This window comes from Cebus imitator, unplaced genomic scaffold, assembly GCF_001604975.1.
Source record: "Cebus imitator isolate Cc_AM_T3 unplaced genomic scaffold, Cebus_imitator-1.0 Scaffold716, whole genome shotgun sequence".
Classification (NCBI taxonomy): domain Eukaryota; kingdom Metazoa; phylum Chordata; class Mammalia; order Primates; family Cebidae; genus Cebus; species Cebus imitator.
Genome location: NW_016108031.1, coordinates 74,877 through 93,271, shown reverse-complemented (window position 1 = coordinate 93,271; position 18,395 = coordinate 74,877). Strand labels below are relative to the sequence as shown.

The window sequence follows — 18,395 nt, the reverse complement described above, 5'->3', positions numbered from 1 at the left end:
ATATGGCTATAGATTAGGTTCGTTTTGTAGAATCTGGTCAGAGGCTCAGAGAACTACAGAACTGAAAAATGCTCAAGAGGTTATCTGTTCCAGCTTCCAGAGCCTCAAAGCTAGTGGACAGTAAGTTGCGGGTCAGCAGAAAGACTAGCAAACTATTAGTACCTTAGATGATATTTGGGCATGTACAAAATTTGCCAGCACATGTCTGAGATACAGTGATGTTCAGCCCATCAATTGCTTTTGTCACATGGCTGAAAGCAAGCCAGCTGATAGGTCCCCAGTTTTATCCAATTGGGACAATTTTTTTTTTCTTAGTTCTGGTACAAACAAGTCAACCAGAAAGGTCTCTGGTTTTAACTGGATCAGATATTCTCTTCTTCCCCTAGGACTCAATAAACCACAGCTGGTGTGGGAGGAAGGAGGTGGGAAGGGCAGCACAGCTGGGCATGCAACCTGTGTGGCTGCACAGGGGCCTGTGTTTAGAAGGGCCTTATGTTTAGTATAATGCCCTGCTGCTGTCATCTAGAAATTCTTAATAATTTTTGAACACGTGATCTTGCATTTTAATTTTGCACTGAATTTCACAAATAATGTAGCCAGCCCTGGCATGGAGTCCTAACTCAGCTTGGCAGTCCCTAACATAGCCACGTGGATGGGTTTAAGTGGGGACGGGGATATAGTTCCCAGGAGTGGTGAGTAGATGGTGGCCAATACAGCTGGTGTAGCCCTGAGAACCGAAAGGACACTGAATCATGAACGATATGGTTCTTGCCCTCCAAAAATCTCAGTCTGGTAGGACAAATTTTATTTTCAAAAAGTTGTTTCTCCAATCCCCACATATCTAAATGAATATATATATATATATATATATATATATATATATATCTTAAATGTCAATGGGAATACCCAACTGCCATAGAAAAGTGATAAACAGGAAAAGAAAATATAGGGAGAATGTCCACCTTTACTTTCAACATCACAAAGACTGATTTTATCAAGTGCCAGTCTATGATTACAGATGGAATTAAGAGTCTCTTATACAACAAGAGTGACAACACCATTCTAGCACCATGCCAGGACTTAATATTACATACTGTTACAAATATTCTTTCTACCAAGGTCAAAAAGAATAGGACAATGTAAGCCCTGGAAGGGTGCTGTAGCCTTTTAAGGACTCAATGAATAGAGTCCTTACACATAAGAGAAAAGAAGGAAGTTGAATGACAAAGAAATGGAAGGAATGCAAGGGAAGGAGGGAGGGAAGTTGTCAAGTTTTTCAAGGTAAAGGCAAGTTATCTGGGAAGATACAAAATAAAGGGTAAGCCATATTTAGAGCAATAAATTTTATGAAATGCTAATTGGGTTTACTCTCAGAACTCCCCTTTTCATTATTATGTTTAATACCAAACACTAAAAAATTAATCAGGAAATTCCATCTGGCCAACAATTTCAGTTTATGAAATTTCTTTTGCTTCAGATTAAAAGCAATCCTCTGAGTGAATTCACTATTCCAAGAGAGTCCCTAACATCCCCAAACAAAGACTCTAGAGTATCATTTTTTTTTATAGTGTAACATCTTTGAGTCACTTGCAATCTATAAATAAACTTGCATTTTACAGAAATCCCTCTACAAAAAGCAGCAGCATGCTGGAATTCAATGCACGAGACTATTTTTAAAAGTGTTTTGATTTTTAAAAAATTAATTATAAGCCCTAGATAATACAAGACTTATAACTTGGCTTACCACAAGTTTTATGTTTCTTAACAACGCTTTAAAACAATCCTTCTACATCTGTGCTTTCAGTGTGAGTTTAGTACAAGTGCAATCTTTAACGTTAATTGAAGATTTTCTTGATTATGGCTGCCCTGTTCTGTAATGAGGAAGATGGAATCAGTAATATCCTGAAATCAGTAATTAATGTTATTTATCTTTACAAAAAAAAATTGTTGTTACTATTTTTAGATTTCTTGGGTTTCCCTAGGTGTAACTCAAGAAGTTATCTGACACCAAAATGAATCTTTGCAACAAAAGCTCTCCCCTTAAAAGCATATGAAAGAGAAAAGCAAGGAAATTTGGGGGCAGTGTTTTCTTGCCAGAACCCATGTGTAACTGTAAATCTATGAAACAGGAACATTATGAATAATAAAAACTTTTGGCCTAGGTATATTTGTCCAACTGAATTTGTCAGTTGATTTAGATCAAGAGAAGAGTTCATGACACAGATCAGATTTACGTGAAACCACATGCTTGACAAGCCTTGTGGTCTTTATCTTATATAAAAAGGCATAGATACTGTAATATAGAAGTAGCATTTGGAAATTTAAGCCTCAGAAACTAAATGATAACTCTCTTTCAAGAGTTTGTGGGTTAAAAGTCCAGGAAGAGAGGAAGTGATTCAAGGAAGAAATTTATTTCTGTCTCTATCTTAATTGACAAAGAGTAAATGTCTAGGTCCTATAGGTTTTTGCCCTAGAAAAAAAGTCTTTAGTTGATTTTCTCCTGAGAATTCCTTTGGAGAGAAGCAGACGTTAGCTATAGTAACCAGAAACAGAACAAGACCTCAGATACATGACTCTTGTAACAGAAACTAATTGATTTTCTGTAATTTGGCCTGTCTGGCCACGTTATATTTCAGACAGAGTGAAAATTACCATTACTGTGTTTGCTGTTTCTTGACAATTGAAAATGAGTAACAGCATTTTTTGAAAGAAGAAAGAGTAAACACAACTTTTGATTAAATGGTGGCATAGAAATCCAACCGAAAACACATACTTATTTTTCAAGTTCATGGACAATTTCTATTAACTTATACAGTGAGAAGCACAGTTCATCTGATCCACTGCACAATAAAACCACTGCAAAGGGATATTACCACTTTGAAATAAGTGACACCTTATGTCTCTATTGGCTAAAGAGAACACGAGGATATAAGCATAAGCCTAGTAGAAGTTTCTGGAAAGAGTTAATACACAATGTAGACCAGTTGCAAAATATTCTTGATCTTCCTTGGAGAAGTAACCAAAATTGTCATAAGAGGGCTGGTTACATAGCAGCTAATATCCTCTAGTCATAGATCCCAAGAAAAAGGCTTCAGGTACCTAAGATGGTGGCTGGCCTAGTGTGGAGGTCCCCAACCCCTGGAACATCGACCAATACTAGTCCATGGCCTGTTAGGAACTGGACCACATAGCAGGAGGTAAGCAGCAGGTGAGTGAGAGAAGCTTCATCTGTATTTATAGCTGCTCCCCATCAATCACATTACCACCTGAGCTCTGCTTCCTGTCAGACCAGTGGCGGCATTAGATTCTTATAGGAGCACAAACTCTTTTGTGAACTGCACACACAAGGGATCTAGGCTGCATGCTTCTTATGAGAATCTAATGCCTGATGATCTGTCACCATCTCCCATCACCCCCAGATGAGACTGTCTAGCTATCGAAAAACAAGCTCAGGGCTTCTACTGATTCTACATTACTGCAAATTGTATAATTATTTCATTACATATTACAATGTAATAATAACAGAAATAAAGTGCACGATAAATGTAATACACTTGAATCATCCCAAAACCATTCCTCTGCCACCCCAACCCCCAGTCCCTGGAAACATTGTTTTCCATGAAACTGGTCTCTGGTGCCAAAAAGGTTGGGGACCACTGGCCTAGAGAACTAAGCAAGGCAAATGTTTTCTTTCCTAAACCCAAGATTCTTCATTTTGACATTTGCTAAAGACACTAAATTCTAAGAGATTGTGAAATGTCAAACTGGCCTCATAAACAATAAGAACATTTCATGAGGTGCTGTATTTCAATGCAGTAAGTAGAAGATAATGCATCTACTTAATAAATCCATATGAAATGTTAAAATTCGTCATTCTCTGAATCACTACAAAATGTTTCCTGAGGATATCACACCAGTATGCTACAGCAGCCGAAAGAAAGATAACAGAGAATGAACACAAGCAGAATATTAGGCTAGACAGGCTCTTGTTTGCTAGAGAGGCATTTTACATATTCTTGCTTTCTCTTGTCTTTTGAAAAACACAGTATCCAGTCTCATTCTTAACACCATTTATCTTCATTCTTACCGTACATGAGGAAATGAAAATGCCTTTTCGTAGCCAAGCTGATGTAAGTGTGGAATCCACGTTAACTGAAATCACTGCTAGGCCAAGTCATCAAAATCTTATTGTTGAATTAGAATCTAGACTCAGACTCCAAGGAGACATGAATAACGTGTGTGCTGGTCTTTCCCTAATGAGTATTCATGAATCCCTGGGAAGTTTTTTGTCTCTCCTCTCACTCTTTTTCTCTCTGCATTTATCCCCGTGGTTGTTTCACCTGATTGCTGCTTGATTTTAATTCAACCTGGCACTCCTTCATGAAGCACTAAATTTCCTCAAAACGGCTATACATTAAACTGTGGTGACCCCTGAAGGCTCTGCCACCAACACAGTTCCAACCTTTATTGCTTTGTGCAGTCCATCCATTCTTGGTTCAAGGGTGGCCTAGATACAGAGATACCAGTTCAGATACGCACAGGTAATGACACCAATTACCTGGCAGGATGTGTAAGAAAAGCTCTTCTGTTCTCTTCTGTACCACGCTGATGGACTCTGATAAATCTTTCCTTCAGTTATCAAGCAGGAGTTCATTCACTGAAAGGTCTCGTCAAAGTCCACGTGTCTTGGTGGTGGAGTTCTTTAACACGATACTTTTCTACTCAACATCTTTAGGCTTAAAATCAGGAGAACGCTCTGACATACAAAAACATCATCTGTTTTGAAACCTAAAATTCATAATTATCATTGGAGCTCCTGAATTAAGATACTGCTTAGAAGTGTGTGTGTGGTGATATGTGTGTGTGTGGTGATATGTGTGTGTGTGTGTGTGTGTGTGTGTGTGTGCAGTGAGTATACAAGCTCTTTAACTTTGAAGGCCAAATATCCAATTCCAAAACACAAAAGAGAGAACTTCTTAGTGCATAGAAGGATCTGACCACATGCAAAAACACAGTTTATAGAAACATGGAATTTAACGTGTTCTACCACCCATTACTTACAACTCATGGTGTCTTCTTTCAATTACGTCATAAATCAAAGGATGTATGGAAGTGAAGCTTCTTTTTTACATCATTCTTGCTGGCTCCGGGGGAGTAGTCAGATTTTTAGCACAGAAAAAGCCTGGGGAAAGAGCAAAACATCCCCTGAGATTAGATAAAAGAAGGAAACCATAGACAGCTTCCAGTTTATGGGCCAGGCATAACAGCAGCAATGTGCTGGCCTCATCTTCTCCATATGGCCTGTCATCTCTACAAGGACATTGAACAGGGTGTTCTAGTTTCTGGCACTGGAAAGGAAAAAAGAATTATAGATTTCTTGGCTGCAAAGCAATCTTCTATAGAAAGCAATTGTTCCCTCCGCATCAGTATTTTATCAGAATCAAGACTTTAATGGTAAAATAAAAGGAAATGAATCCTGTTCTCCCAATTGCTCGGCATGCATGTATTCCCAGTCTTTCTTTTTTTCCCAATTGACACCTAACTGGATTTTAAAATGTAGTTTTTCTAAGAAGGAACTTTGTGTTTTTAGAATGCTTTCTCAAAAACAGGAGCTCTTCTAGTTGCAACATAAATGATGCTATTAATTTTTGTTACATGTACATCATCTTATATGGATTTTGTTGTTGTTACTGCTATGGTTTCTTTCTCTTTTTTTAAGAGAATATATACTGACCTAGCCACCTTCCCTCTCTACCCATGTGGCATAAAGTTTCAAGACAGCAGGCTGAGTTCCGTGGCCATAGAATACACAGAAACTCACAGCCAAGACAGGGAGCAAGCTCACAACTGTGCTAAGAAATACTAAGATAACCATCTGCTTCCGGCTCTGTTAGACTACAAGGGGCATTTTGTTTATTAGCCTGCTAAATGCTTTTAAAACATTGCCTTTGTTTCCACAGGACAAAAGTAGTTAATCAAATACTACATTAGTTACTACAGTTTTAACTGGAAAGGTGTATACAAATAGATTTCGAGACATATTGCCAGGATAGTGGAAACTGTCTCTTTTTCATTTTACTTGCGATTTTAATGTTTCAATTAAAATTATTTATTTTGTTTAAAAAAATGGAAACTTCTAACCACCTGTATTATTCCCTCACGTTGTACCCACATTACTAAAGAAGCTTTATATCCTAGGACATTGGGTTCTCATGTGATTTATCCCATCGTGAACTAGTGAAAGGGAATGATTACAATTAAGCACAACTTAGATTTGAGAGAAAAATGATCTGTATTCAGAAATCAATGTGTTTTTATTCATAATTCTCAGTCAAATACAGAGGTGATCCAGTTCATTCCAACTCTGACATTCAAAGACCCATTAAAGAGCACTAAACAAAGCCAAGCATGTTATTTTAGACACATCTATTGCCATTTATAAGTAACCACTCGAAATTCTGCTCTGCTTTACATATCTTTTTAAAAACTTGTTCTAAATCTATTTGTACTGTGTATCAATTATATGGATAAAATAAGAGCTGAGAGGCTCTCCCTAAGAAAAATGTTGTTTTTGTTAGAAATTCTGCCCAGCTACCTTCTGAGTTCCCTGAAAATGAAAATCTCTGTGTCTCTCAGATGACAGCCACCTTGTTTGTGCAACCAAAATAGCTTTCTCAGCTATAGAGCTGTCTGTCAGTAATAGTTCTGACAGATATCAGACTTGGCATGCAGCAGGAAGTCTAGACATGGTCCCACAGAAGGCGATTTGGTGGGAGCACGACTAGCTAAGAAGCAAGGCAGGGGGAGCACTCAGAAAACAGTGCTTCTAGACACCAGACCAATCACAAGGAAAACGACAGGCATTTCGGGAAATGACTAATAGTCTTGAGAGAGAGGAGAGCCAAAGTGGTGGTTATTGACAAGTCCCTATTTCCACCATTAGTTCAGTGGATTTTTGAAAGGACAATGATTAGGTAGAGATAAGATGCAGCAAACTGGCCGGTTTTCATTTGTGAAAGGAAGCAAAAACACTTACATGCATAGGATTTTTATCTCCCTCTAGCGGTGGGGTGGGGCCTTTGATAGCCTATTACTGCATAATACTGCTTCATAAACAAAAATAAGCTTCCATTACAGTGCGGTTTGCCCATAAGATTAGGATTTTCATTAGGTGTGTTGCTCTCCCTTATGGTGGTTTTCAAAACATTTCCAGCCTTCCATGTGATGGAGTGAACTGCCTCCTAAGGATGCTGATTACCAGTGATAAGGTAGCAAGGGTCTCCTTCTCTTTTTAGCTAGAGACACAAGATTCTCTTCTCTGTTGTCCTAACAAAAATGAAGCCATTTTGTGCTCAGAGGCAACTCCCCTGACCCTTAATGGTGGCCAGAAAAACCTGAGGAGCTAAAAAAGAGAGAGCAAGCTTACCTAGAGTAAAGGTGGAAAACATGGAAACTCAGAGGGAAGACTCTAGTAAAGGATCTAGAGAATCATCTGAACCTTAAATAAAGGGCAATAATTAGAGAGAAATTTTGGAACAAGTCTCCACCACTCCCTTCCCATCCCTGTCATTTTTGTCATTTTTATCCTTGGTCAAATGACCAATATTTCTGATGTAGCAATTTAGATCAGTGATAGTGGATGAAAAAGTAGAAAAGATAGAAAAAGTAAATGATGACAATTTTAAAGAGAGTAACTAAAGTTTCCTTCTTCCATATGGAGGAATTAAATTGTACAATATCATAATTGTATGAGAGTATTAAAGGAAAAGATCAAAGGTTACAGCCATCTAATCAATAGATTATTGATCAGTAACTGAAAACCTATCTGTGTGAAGTATACAAAGTATGCAGCTTTTCCCCTTGTCCTGCTCTATACTCAGAATTAGGCATCACTGATGTCTACTTCTCCTCTTGAATGTCTCCAAGGCAACCAAACTCATATGTTTTCTTTGCAAACCTATTTCTTTTCTGGTTTCCTTAGCTCAGTGAATAACTTCATCAGCCAGTAGTGCAAGCCAGAAATCCAGGAGTTACTTGATCCTCCTAGCCAACCACCATCATATCCAATTCATCACATTCCTTCAGTTTTACTTCCTAAATATATCTCGAATAGATCCATTTCTCTTTGCCTCTGCCATCACCCTAATTAATCATCTCTCCCCTCAACAATGACTACTACAAATGGCATCCACTCCATCCTTTTTCAAATGCATTCTCCACACTGCATTACCTTATTCAACAAATATTTTTGAGGAGCCTACTTTGTACTGTAGTTAATAAGACAGACAAGGCATTTGTGGAAATAGAAGATAAACATCAGATAGTCAAAAGCACTATGAGAACAAAGTAGGGTGATGAAACAGGGAGTGGCTAAATAACTATTCTAGACTGTGTTCAAATACAAGAAATTGGTGGCGGTTTTATCAAGGTGTATAAGTTTTGACGCAGGAAAATGAAGGAAATCCACTGGGACGATGGTATCTGCTTCTAGCATATTATGAGTATACTTCTGATACTGGCCAATAAGAAGAAGGAGAATAGGTTAAAATGTACACGAACATTCAATCTAGGTCTGTTTGTCTCCAAATACCTCTGCTTAAACATAGCACTTACTGCCTATGTGGAAGCATCTTATTTTTGCTAACTGCTGTATGTCTCTTTTCTTTAGAATGTAAGCTCCATGAACGTACGGGCCATAACTGTCTTGGTCTCTGCAGTAACTACAGTGCCTAAGAACCGAGTCTGACATTACCATAGGCATGCAAATAAGTATTTGTTGCATTAATGCACAAATCGCTGTGTGAAGGGGGAGAAAAGACAGAGAAAATAACGGAGTAGGCTTAGGGGATCAGGAAGTCTTTGCTGAGATGTCAAGGTCATTTACTTCCCCTCGCAAGGTTAACTGGGTTATAGAATCCCGGCCACGCTTCTCAGCACCAAGCACTAAGCGCTCACACTCAAACTCATACACACGCTCGGAGCCACAAATCTCTCCAACTCCCCGCTAGGAGGAGTCACACCTCCCCACCCAGAAACCCTCCCACCCTCTCCTCTATTTCTCCTTCCCTCCCATCTCCTCCGTGTTCCGGCAGTCTTCGAGTCACAATGCTTGCCGGGAATAGTAGTCTTCCGGTCTGAGCCCGTAGCGTTTTAAATACATTTACAGAACTACGCTTCCCTGGGATCCTCGCTGTAGACTGTGGCTGAGTCACCTGACCAAGACCCTGGAGTTACAATGGCGGCGCCCGTGCTGCGCCGGGGCTGCCGTGGAAGACTTTGGGCTTTAGCCTGCGTTGACGGCGGTTCTTGCCACGGAAGAGGGGCTCCGACTGGGTCCCCATCCAACAGGATTAGGGGACAGAGCTCAGTGGCTCAGCAGCCCCTCCACACGGCCCAGAAGCCGAGGAAAGGGTATTTTGTTTCATACTATTTCTGCTCACCTAACTGTGAGGTGGAACTGCAGGACTGGGGAAATTATGGCAATTACAGCCCAGCTACTAGGCGTTTTGGCTGACGGAAGGGTGTTGAGTTATAACCTACCCTGAACCCTAAATAAAAGCACAAAACAGGCCCTCTATCAGCTCCGCCGTCATATATAAACACTGTTTTGAAATAGACATAGTTGGAGAATTCGCGAGTGCAAAATAGCAAATATTTTCTTGAAGGCAGCACAGACAGTGGATTCGGTTATATTACTAATAGCAGTAGCAGTGGGGACGGTGACAGTAGTAGCGGGATCATATTTAGCTGATTTTATTTAGCGCTAGTTTGGGCCAGCAGTGTTCTAAAGGTAGAAAAGGAGCCTGTACCTACTAGCTCTGAGTAGAGCTGGCTTAATGTCAGTCAGAAAACACTAGCTATCTCTGCAGGCGTATTATGTTGAATGTGTGTGTCTAGACCTAGGAAGACGCAGCCAAAAGAAGAGATACTCCCTTCTGGTTATGTAGAGAGTTTTGCTTATTTGGCCAGATATCCCCTGAACAAACAGCTGTTTATGCTTCATTATATAAGAATTAAATAGTTTCTCTTTAAATACAGAAACATAAGGCAAGTTCTAATATTTTGTTTGTTCTTTGAGATTGGTTGGCAGTATTTTTGCTTTCAGTTGGAGAAACAGAGGGAAATTGCCCAGAAGTATTCAGTTTGTATTCTTTTCGTGAATTAGATTGTTTCCCTGTGAATGGAAAGTACATTTTTTTCTCTCATGTAATGGAACTGCAAAAATACTTTGATGCTTTACTGCATGCAGAATTTCTTATGAGTTTTTGCTTTAATTCCCCTCCCTTACTGGCTGTTTCCAAACTTTGGAAAGAAGGAATTATTCTTGCAGTACTTCAGACATAGAAATTTATGTGTTGAAATGATTGAAACAAAACAAAATAATGTAAAATCTGTGTATGTATATACATATATATGTGTGTATATATAAAAAAATGTAAAAAATTGCTTGGGAGAAGAGCAGGATAGGAACATACATGGATTTCTTAGGGAATAAACACATTTATAAAGACCTGGAGAGATCTGTGTACAGATACAACAGAGAAGGAATGGCCAGACAAGAGAGATTATTATAGCATTTAACAACTTCTTATATCTGATAGCAATCAAACATGAACAAAGTAACCTGAAATTAGGTCTCAGGAATCAAAAGTGATTTGGGGGACCAAAAATATACCATATCAGATGGTTTAATATGGTGAGGTTCTTGCAAATTTTTTTTCAAGAGTATTATTTAGTGGTGATGTATTATATCGGTGCCTCTCTGGTTATTATGCTTGCAAGCCATTATTATGAAATGAATTCAAAACATGGTTGAGAATTTCTTTTTTAAATAGGAGATGTGAAACTATTTATCATTATTTCTCTAGTAGTAGAATCTTCCCATTTATGTTAATTCTAAATAATGTGGGGAAGATCAGCTTTCTTCATTTACCAAGTGATTACTTGATCAGGTACAGTTAACTTGTTAAATGCTGCTTTTCGCTGAAGTCAGCCAAGCAGTTGTCACCTGATGGGTATCACCTGATACCCATTTCTAAATTGTTTTAAGATGCCAACTTGTTCCTTTCTCTATTGCCTTCATGTGTATGTAGTCAGCCTCCTGATGCCATGTTGTAAATGAATTTTAGTTTGCCAATGTCAATGTGCGTGCTTATTATGAATTGTTTTTATTTAGTCACTGATAAAATATGACACATTTTAAATGTGAGGATATAATATTATAATAAGTTTAAAACACATATAGGAAATTAACATTTGTGGTTTAGACTTATAGAAATTCATTCATGGTGACAAGTATACTTGCATCTTAACTATTATCTCTTTCTTCTTAGTGAACACAATTGGGCTGCGGTGGTAGGTTTGGAAATTCATGCCCAGATTTCCTCCAACTCTAAACTCTTCTCTGGATCTCAAGTTCGCTTTTCAGCACCTCCAAATTCTTTGGTTTCTTTTTTTGATGCATCTCTACCTGGAACTTTGCCGGTAAGGCTTTTATTTAATCCTATTTTCATTAGAAAAATGTTTAGTTTATATTGAACATGGAAAATTATTTTCTTGTTTTAATAATAACACAGCTCTTTGGAAATACTTATATAGGGAATTTTGGGTAAAGTGAGATGTACTAAATGTTTTCTAAAAACCCATCTCTGTGATTCTAAGTCTGAACATATTTGTACACGTATTCATCACTTCACAAACAATTTAGCATGCCTACTAACACCAGACATTGTGCTATGAGCTGAGTCATAAAGATGAGCAAATATCCTTGCCTTTAAGGAGTTCAAAAACTAGCAGGGTAGATATGTCTTATAAACAAATAGTGGACAGTGTGATAGGCAGAGGATGGTTTTGTAACCCAGAGGAGGGACAACTAATTCCGTAAAAGGAAGGACTATTGTGAGAAATTGAGATAGGGGTACATTTAGTTAAGGAACAGTTACTGAAGAGGTGGTCATCTGAGCTATTTGAGAAGCCACATAGAATTTAGGCAGATGAATGAAGGAGGAGGAGGAATCTACTCAAAGGAAGCAGCATATATCACATTATCTACAGTGTAAGGCCAATAATGATTGTGGTTATTAAAAATTAAGAAACACTCAATAATATAGAAAATAGCCATAATATGCAGTGAGTTAACTATTGTACTCATCTAACCACTCATTTTCACTTGATCCTGTGGAATGAGTGGACCCAGTATACCCATCAGCAAGACTTTTTGCATATATTTTTAGATCATTGGTTGAATTTTTAAGAAAAGTATGGAGGGAACAATGTAAATGCTTTAGCTAATGAATAGCATATGGTCTGTCCAGGACCTAAAATATCAACTGTGTTTTGGGCTTCCTGTCATCTTTGGAGAAAAAGTATATCCATCGTGGTGATGAAGGTGAGGAGGGGCAGACATTGTTGTGGGTGAACTCCATACTCCTAAACATTAAAATATGGGTGGAAGCTGGTTGAACTGAGCACTGGCAGGTTTGCAGAGGCAGAGGTGTACTTTTCTTGGTCACTGCCCACAGTGGAAGATTCTGGGCAGTGCCTCCAGTTTGCCTGCCTCACTCAGCTTTGGTTGGATTGGGGCAGCATCTTTGGGAGCTTTTCTCTTACTCAGATTTTCTGTCATGGAGGACTCCTATCCCTGCAGACCATATCAAGGGTCACCTTTGATTTGCTGCTGGGTTCCTCTGGGAGAAGGTAGATGTGGAGGTGTGGCCTCTTTCTCTCTCTCTCTGACTTAGAGATCTATCTATGGAAAGATTTTTTGTTTGTTTGAGAAGAGTGAATTTTTCAGTTATAAATGTATGAGATCTTTTTTGGGCAGAGATTCAGATATACTACAAATAAAATAATATTTATTTAGACATGTAAAATGGAAGGCAAGTTGTCATAACACCTCTACATTTTCCCTTCCAGATTCAAAACATTTTTTTCCCATGCGGTAGTTAATTATCAAGAGACTGGGCATAAACTGTGAGTTCCTCCTAGGTTTTTACAGCTGTGAATGTGATGGCTATCAGGGTATACTTATTATAGTTCACTTTAGAAACAGATCCATTTGCAGATAACCATGTTTTCTGTAAATAGACTCTCCAGTTATGTCTAAATTTGGTCAAATATTAGAAAAATTCAAAATAATTAAAATGCCAGCATTTTAATTGCTTCATAAAACTTATGCACCAAAAAAGAAGGTACTTGTTCAGTGATAAGCATGTCAGTAACATAGTGAAGGTGTTTGGGACATTTGAGTGTTGAGAGCTTGGTTTACATTAATTAAATTGCAGACAAAGTCTAGAAGTATAGTTTGCATGAGCTAGGATTTGTTTTCCTCTTCAGAGCTTAGAACAATTACGGCTTAAGTAGCCTAAATGGGTTATTCTGTAGACAGAACAGATTACCTCTTTTTCAGAAATGTTTCTGTCTTTAAGGAACCTAATTTAGTATGTGAGCAACATTACAAAGCATTGTCACTCAAAACATTTCAAAATCTTGTGATTCACCTCTAATAGATTTAGATTTAATATACACTAAAACCTTTAGACAATTCTAAGTCCTATGGAGATGTATAAAGATGCTCTGATAGCCAGACTCTGCTTATAACTCTATTTATAGCAAACCAATAAATTCAGAGTATGTTTGTACTTCTGAGGATTTTAGTGGAACATTATGTTATTGTTTTGATCAGGTAAACCAAAAGCGTAAGTGTGATTCATGATGATGCTTGAAATTCTTTCTGACCAGGGCTTATACTGCTCCCTTCTCTCCTGCTTCTTCCCCACCCCCTACTTGGCTGATTGTGCCTTCTCACATGACTGTGTTCAGCCACTCGGCCCTGAAATGTTGGTTTCCCATGTTTTATTCCTTGGCTCTCAGTTCGTCGGTTCCCTGTGTTACCCTGAGTAATCTTTTTACCCTCAAATAAAGCTCCCCTCTCTCTTCTAGGCAAGAAATTTATATCTATTGTGTCCTGTATATGTCCATCTGAATGATTCATAAACATCTTAAATTCGGCAGTTATAATGTTGAGCCTATTAACTTTTCTCCCCAAAGTTTCACTGCCTCCTGAAGAAAGAGTAACCCAATAAGAGGAAAATATATATAAGAAGAAGCAAAAATCAGTGGGAAAGGATGATTTATTCAACTGATAGTTTTGGAATTGGTTAGCTATTTCGAGAAAAAATATTGTTCATTTAATACATTAAAACAAAATTCATATATATATAAGTTAAATGTCAAATTAAATCCAAAAAAATATAGGAGAATATTTGTTTGTCCTTGGGTTGGGGAGAAACTTTGTAAGCATAAAAGCAAGGAAAAGAAACTCAGGCAAAATGATGGCACTTTGACTAATTTATTCACCCAACATATATTCATTGACCTAGTATTTATATTAGGAATCTGTCCTTGGAAAATAAACATGTGGGCAAAGACTTATATGAAGAGATATCTATAGCAGATCTATTTTTAATGGTAGAAAATTGGAAGTAACCACAATTTCTTAGTGATGGGGGAATCATTGAGTAAATTATGATACATTAGTACAGCGGTGAATCATACATTATGAAGCCACTGATATGTTTATAATAGACTTTTAGTGGCATAGGAAAATGCTGAAGATAAAAATTCTAAGAGATGAATGGAATTTTCGTGTAGATTACTTAATCTTTGCATCAGTTTCTTATAAAATGAGGATAACTGACTCATTGGATTTGTGTGAGAATTAAATGAATCGGTGCCTTTAAAATACTTAAAATAGTAATTGCACGTGATAAGTGCTCTTACTAATCAGGTAATTAACAGGCAATAAGAGGTAATTAATTAAAAGGCTCTTAATAATAGGTAAGGTAAATCTTACCTACTAGTATACACATAGTGGTTGGTGGCTTTCATCTTTACAAAGGCTCTCTGAGTTACTAAGCACAGTTACGTTGCCAGTGAGAGCAAAAGTAAATGCTACACGTAACAATTGGTCACTTAACCTTGATTTCACTGCCTGTGAAAACTAACCTAGTATTCTCATCACCTCAGAGATGTATAGAGAATTAAATAAGTAATAAAAACCAGTAAAAACTAGTATATTGAATAAAATTATTTCTGAATTAGAAATAATTACTTTGATTGCAAAAAAGAAGGCTTATGAGATTTTTTTTCCCATCTGTAATTACTTAGAGTGTTTTTTGGTCCAAAAAATAGTGACCAGGTATTTGTTAAATATGCTAATAAGAGGATAGAAAATGATAGCCAAAAGAATTTAGGTTATAGTGTAAAGTCTTTTTCTGTAGACCAGATTTGCTGTACATATAATTTCATTTGCCCTGCTGGCCCGTTAAAGAGATGTCCATGATAGCAGAAGCCCCAAGTAATTGGAAGAGTGGTAGTGCTTTAAAATGTCACAAGATTAATCAGTAAGTATTTATTGAGTGCCTTCAAAGTGCATGGGATTGTCTCTGGATTTAGTGAAAAATTAGGATTGTTACTTAAAACAATTGTGGTAACATACAGTCTTTCTGTAGACATTTCATTTTTCCTCTATGTCGGTGTGTCTTCATTCACTAAGCTGGTATATATTGGATACCTATGGTATGCTAGCCCTTGTGCTAGATCTAGTGACACAGCTTTGAACTTGGTAGAAGATAGACATGGGTCTTGCCCACATGGAGCGTGAACAAGCAAGCAGGCAATTGCAGTACCTTTTATTAAACATGGTAGTGGTGGAAATACAAGGTGCTTGAGGAGCACACAGGAAGAGTATTCAACACAGATATAAGGAATTTGTGAAACTGGCCTAGTAAAATGTGAATAGGATGTACAAAGACCAGAAGAAAAACAGAACATGGCTTGCTCTAGAAACAAACATTTTCCATCTGTTGTAGCATAGAGCTTGAATATGGACATTGAAAGGATGAGACTAGAGCAGAAAACATAGCCTGTACCATATAAGCCCGGATAGAGTGTGGATCCCATTTGCAAAGAGGTAAGAAGATATAAGGAGAGTACAGGGCCAGAAACTCCAAGCAGGAGAGTGTTTTGAGAAGGAGAGAGTACAAGAATGTTGGATGCTATTGAGAGGTCTAGTAAAGTGAGGACTAGGAAGTACCCATTGGATTTATTAAGAAGGGTATCCTTCGTAAGAACGGTTTGAGTGGGGTGATGGAAATAGAAGGTAGGTGGTGGTAGATTGAGAAATGTCGTGGCATAGAGGAAGAAGTGAGACTGTGAGCAACTGTTTCAAAATGTTTTACTATGAAGGAAAACAGAATGCAGCAGGTGAAAGGAGACATGGAATCAAGGGAAAACATTTATTGGTGATGTCTTTCTTAATATTGGAGAGACTCGACAATGTTTAAATGAGTTATATAGTCTGATAACATACACTTAAAATGTGTTTAAGAGGGTAGATCTCATGTTAAGTGTTCTTACTGCAATAAAACAAATTTTCAAAAAACTGCTGATGAAAAGGAGCCAATGAAGAAGGGGCAGTTAAAGACAGGAGAGCCTTTTGATTAGTACGGCAAACTGAACACATGCATTTTAATCCATCCTCTCTGTAACCCAAAGAAGTGCCACTGAAACGATAGTGAAACAATGCAAATATGATACGCCTACAAAAGAACGGAAGAGGAGATGAGTGTGTGAGAGAGATGGTAGGTGGACGAGGGCCTCACTTTGCAGAGCAGGATGAACTGTGACCTAAGCGCCTGCAAGAAGGAACACTAGTGAAACCTGAGATGATGTGTCCTACACAACCTTAGAAACACTCAGGATGTGGGGGCGTCAAGTATTGTGGAAAGCTGGCTGAGGTGAAAACAAAGGGGCTGAGTCAGAGTCTGCGTACAGGGCAGTGAGATCTGGGCTTCTCTCCTAGACCCTGGGCAGGTGCCCCACCCCCAGAGGAATTTATATTCTTTGGAGAAATTCAGCTCCTGACATACTTTCCCTGAGGCCACCAGTCAGAGTGAAAGGCACTGGTAACCTGTCAGATAGCATCTGTAGTGAACCAGGACCTGCCCAGTCCTTTTCCCTGCCCAGTGTGGGAACTCAAGTGCCCTGGTATGTCCATCTCTCCTCTTCCTTTCCTCCCCAGACAAGAATCTGCAGGAGCTACTTTGAAGTTTATGTGACCCTAGTGGGAAGAACATAAGATATTGACATGGTGGGAGGTCTCTCAATTAAAAAAAAAAAAATCTGCCTGGCCACCTGATTGCCTTAGAGTGAAGGCCACCAGTCAACAAGCCTTGGGCATTTACATGGGACTTTTAATTGGCATTTTAGTATCTTATTTTAAAATTTAGATTGAGAGCTAAAAGTCACCAAACACTTGAAGAAATTCTCCAACATGATAGACAAAGCCTGAAATAAAAACAAAAGCTAAAGGAAATAGGAGGCTATAAATAATGCACAGGGTAAAAGAGTACTTAAAACATTAAAAGCTTTTATAAGTGCCCTCAGAGAGATAAGGGAAGGTAGCTGCATCGTTGAAACAAGAACACAATACCACTTTTAAAAAACGAACAAACAGGATGAAAATGAGCTCTTCGAAATTAAAATTATGGTGCCTCTCCTTCCCCCAGGAAAGTTAGAAGATAATGTCAAGAAAATCTTCCAGAGAATAAAACCAGTGTTCAGTGCATAGGACAATAGAAGAAAAAAATAAGCAAATTAGAAAATCACTCCAGGAAGTTCAGCATCTGATTAATAAGAGACTCATGAAAAAATAGAAGATAGACTCGAGGAAACTCTCAAACAAAACACCTGGATTAATTTCCCGGAGAAAGACATATATCTCGTAAATGGAAAGGGCCTGCCAACTACCCAGCATGAGGAATAAAAATAGTCTCACATGCAGGCATGTCAAGAAATTTATTTGGGATAAAGTTAATATTCTAAAGATTACAGAGAAGAAAAAAATAATCAGGCCCACATGCAAAGAATTGGGAGTCAGACATCAGACTTCTCAACAGCAGCATTTACACCTGGAAAAGAATGGAGCTGTGCCTTAAACATTCCTGGGGAAAAAAAATTATAATTCTAGGATTCTGTACCCAAAAGTATCAATCAGGTATGGCAGTAGAAGAATGATATTTTCAGCCAGACTCTCAAAAAGTTTGCCTTTCCTTATCCCAGGAACCTGCTGGAATAATGGAGAAGTTTCAGGTTGCCAGCTCTACCATGAGACCTGTTGGAAGAGGAAGAAGGTGGCTCCAGAATAAAGAATTCTAGGGAAAAATGGGAGTAGGGAATTAGCAGGTATCTGATTTGTATGGAAAAAAAGGTTTCCATATAATCTGGAGTCTTTAGAGGAATGAGCAATAGGTACATAAAAAAAGTGAAGCACATGAAAAAAACGAAAGACTTAACAAGTCTAGGAAAAAAGAAAGGAAATGTAATAATAGTAT

At 38.1% G+C, this 18,395-nt stretch overlaps 1 protein-coding gene across 2 annotated transcripts in view; it reads left to right on the top strand.

The window, feature by feature from the left end:
• Positions 1 to 9,191: 9,191 nt before the first annotated feature.
• Positions 9,192 to 18,395, top strand: part of GATB (glutamyl-tRNA amidotransferase subunit B) — an 81,304-nt gene continuing 72,100 nt past the window's right edge. For both annotated transcript variants that reach the window (XM_017518951.2, XM_017518950.2), the window contains exons 1-2: positions 9,192 to 9,411; positions 11,334 to 11,484. In XM_017518951.2, the coding sequence (XP_017374440.1) occupies positions 9,236 to 9,411; positions 11,334 to 11,484 (327 nt within the window). In that variant the 5' untranslated portion in view covers positions 9,192 to 9,235. The remainder of the gene's footprint in view (positions 9,412 to 11,333; positions 11,485 to 18,395) is intronic.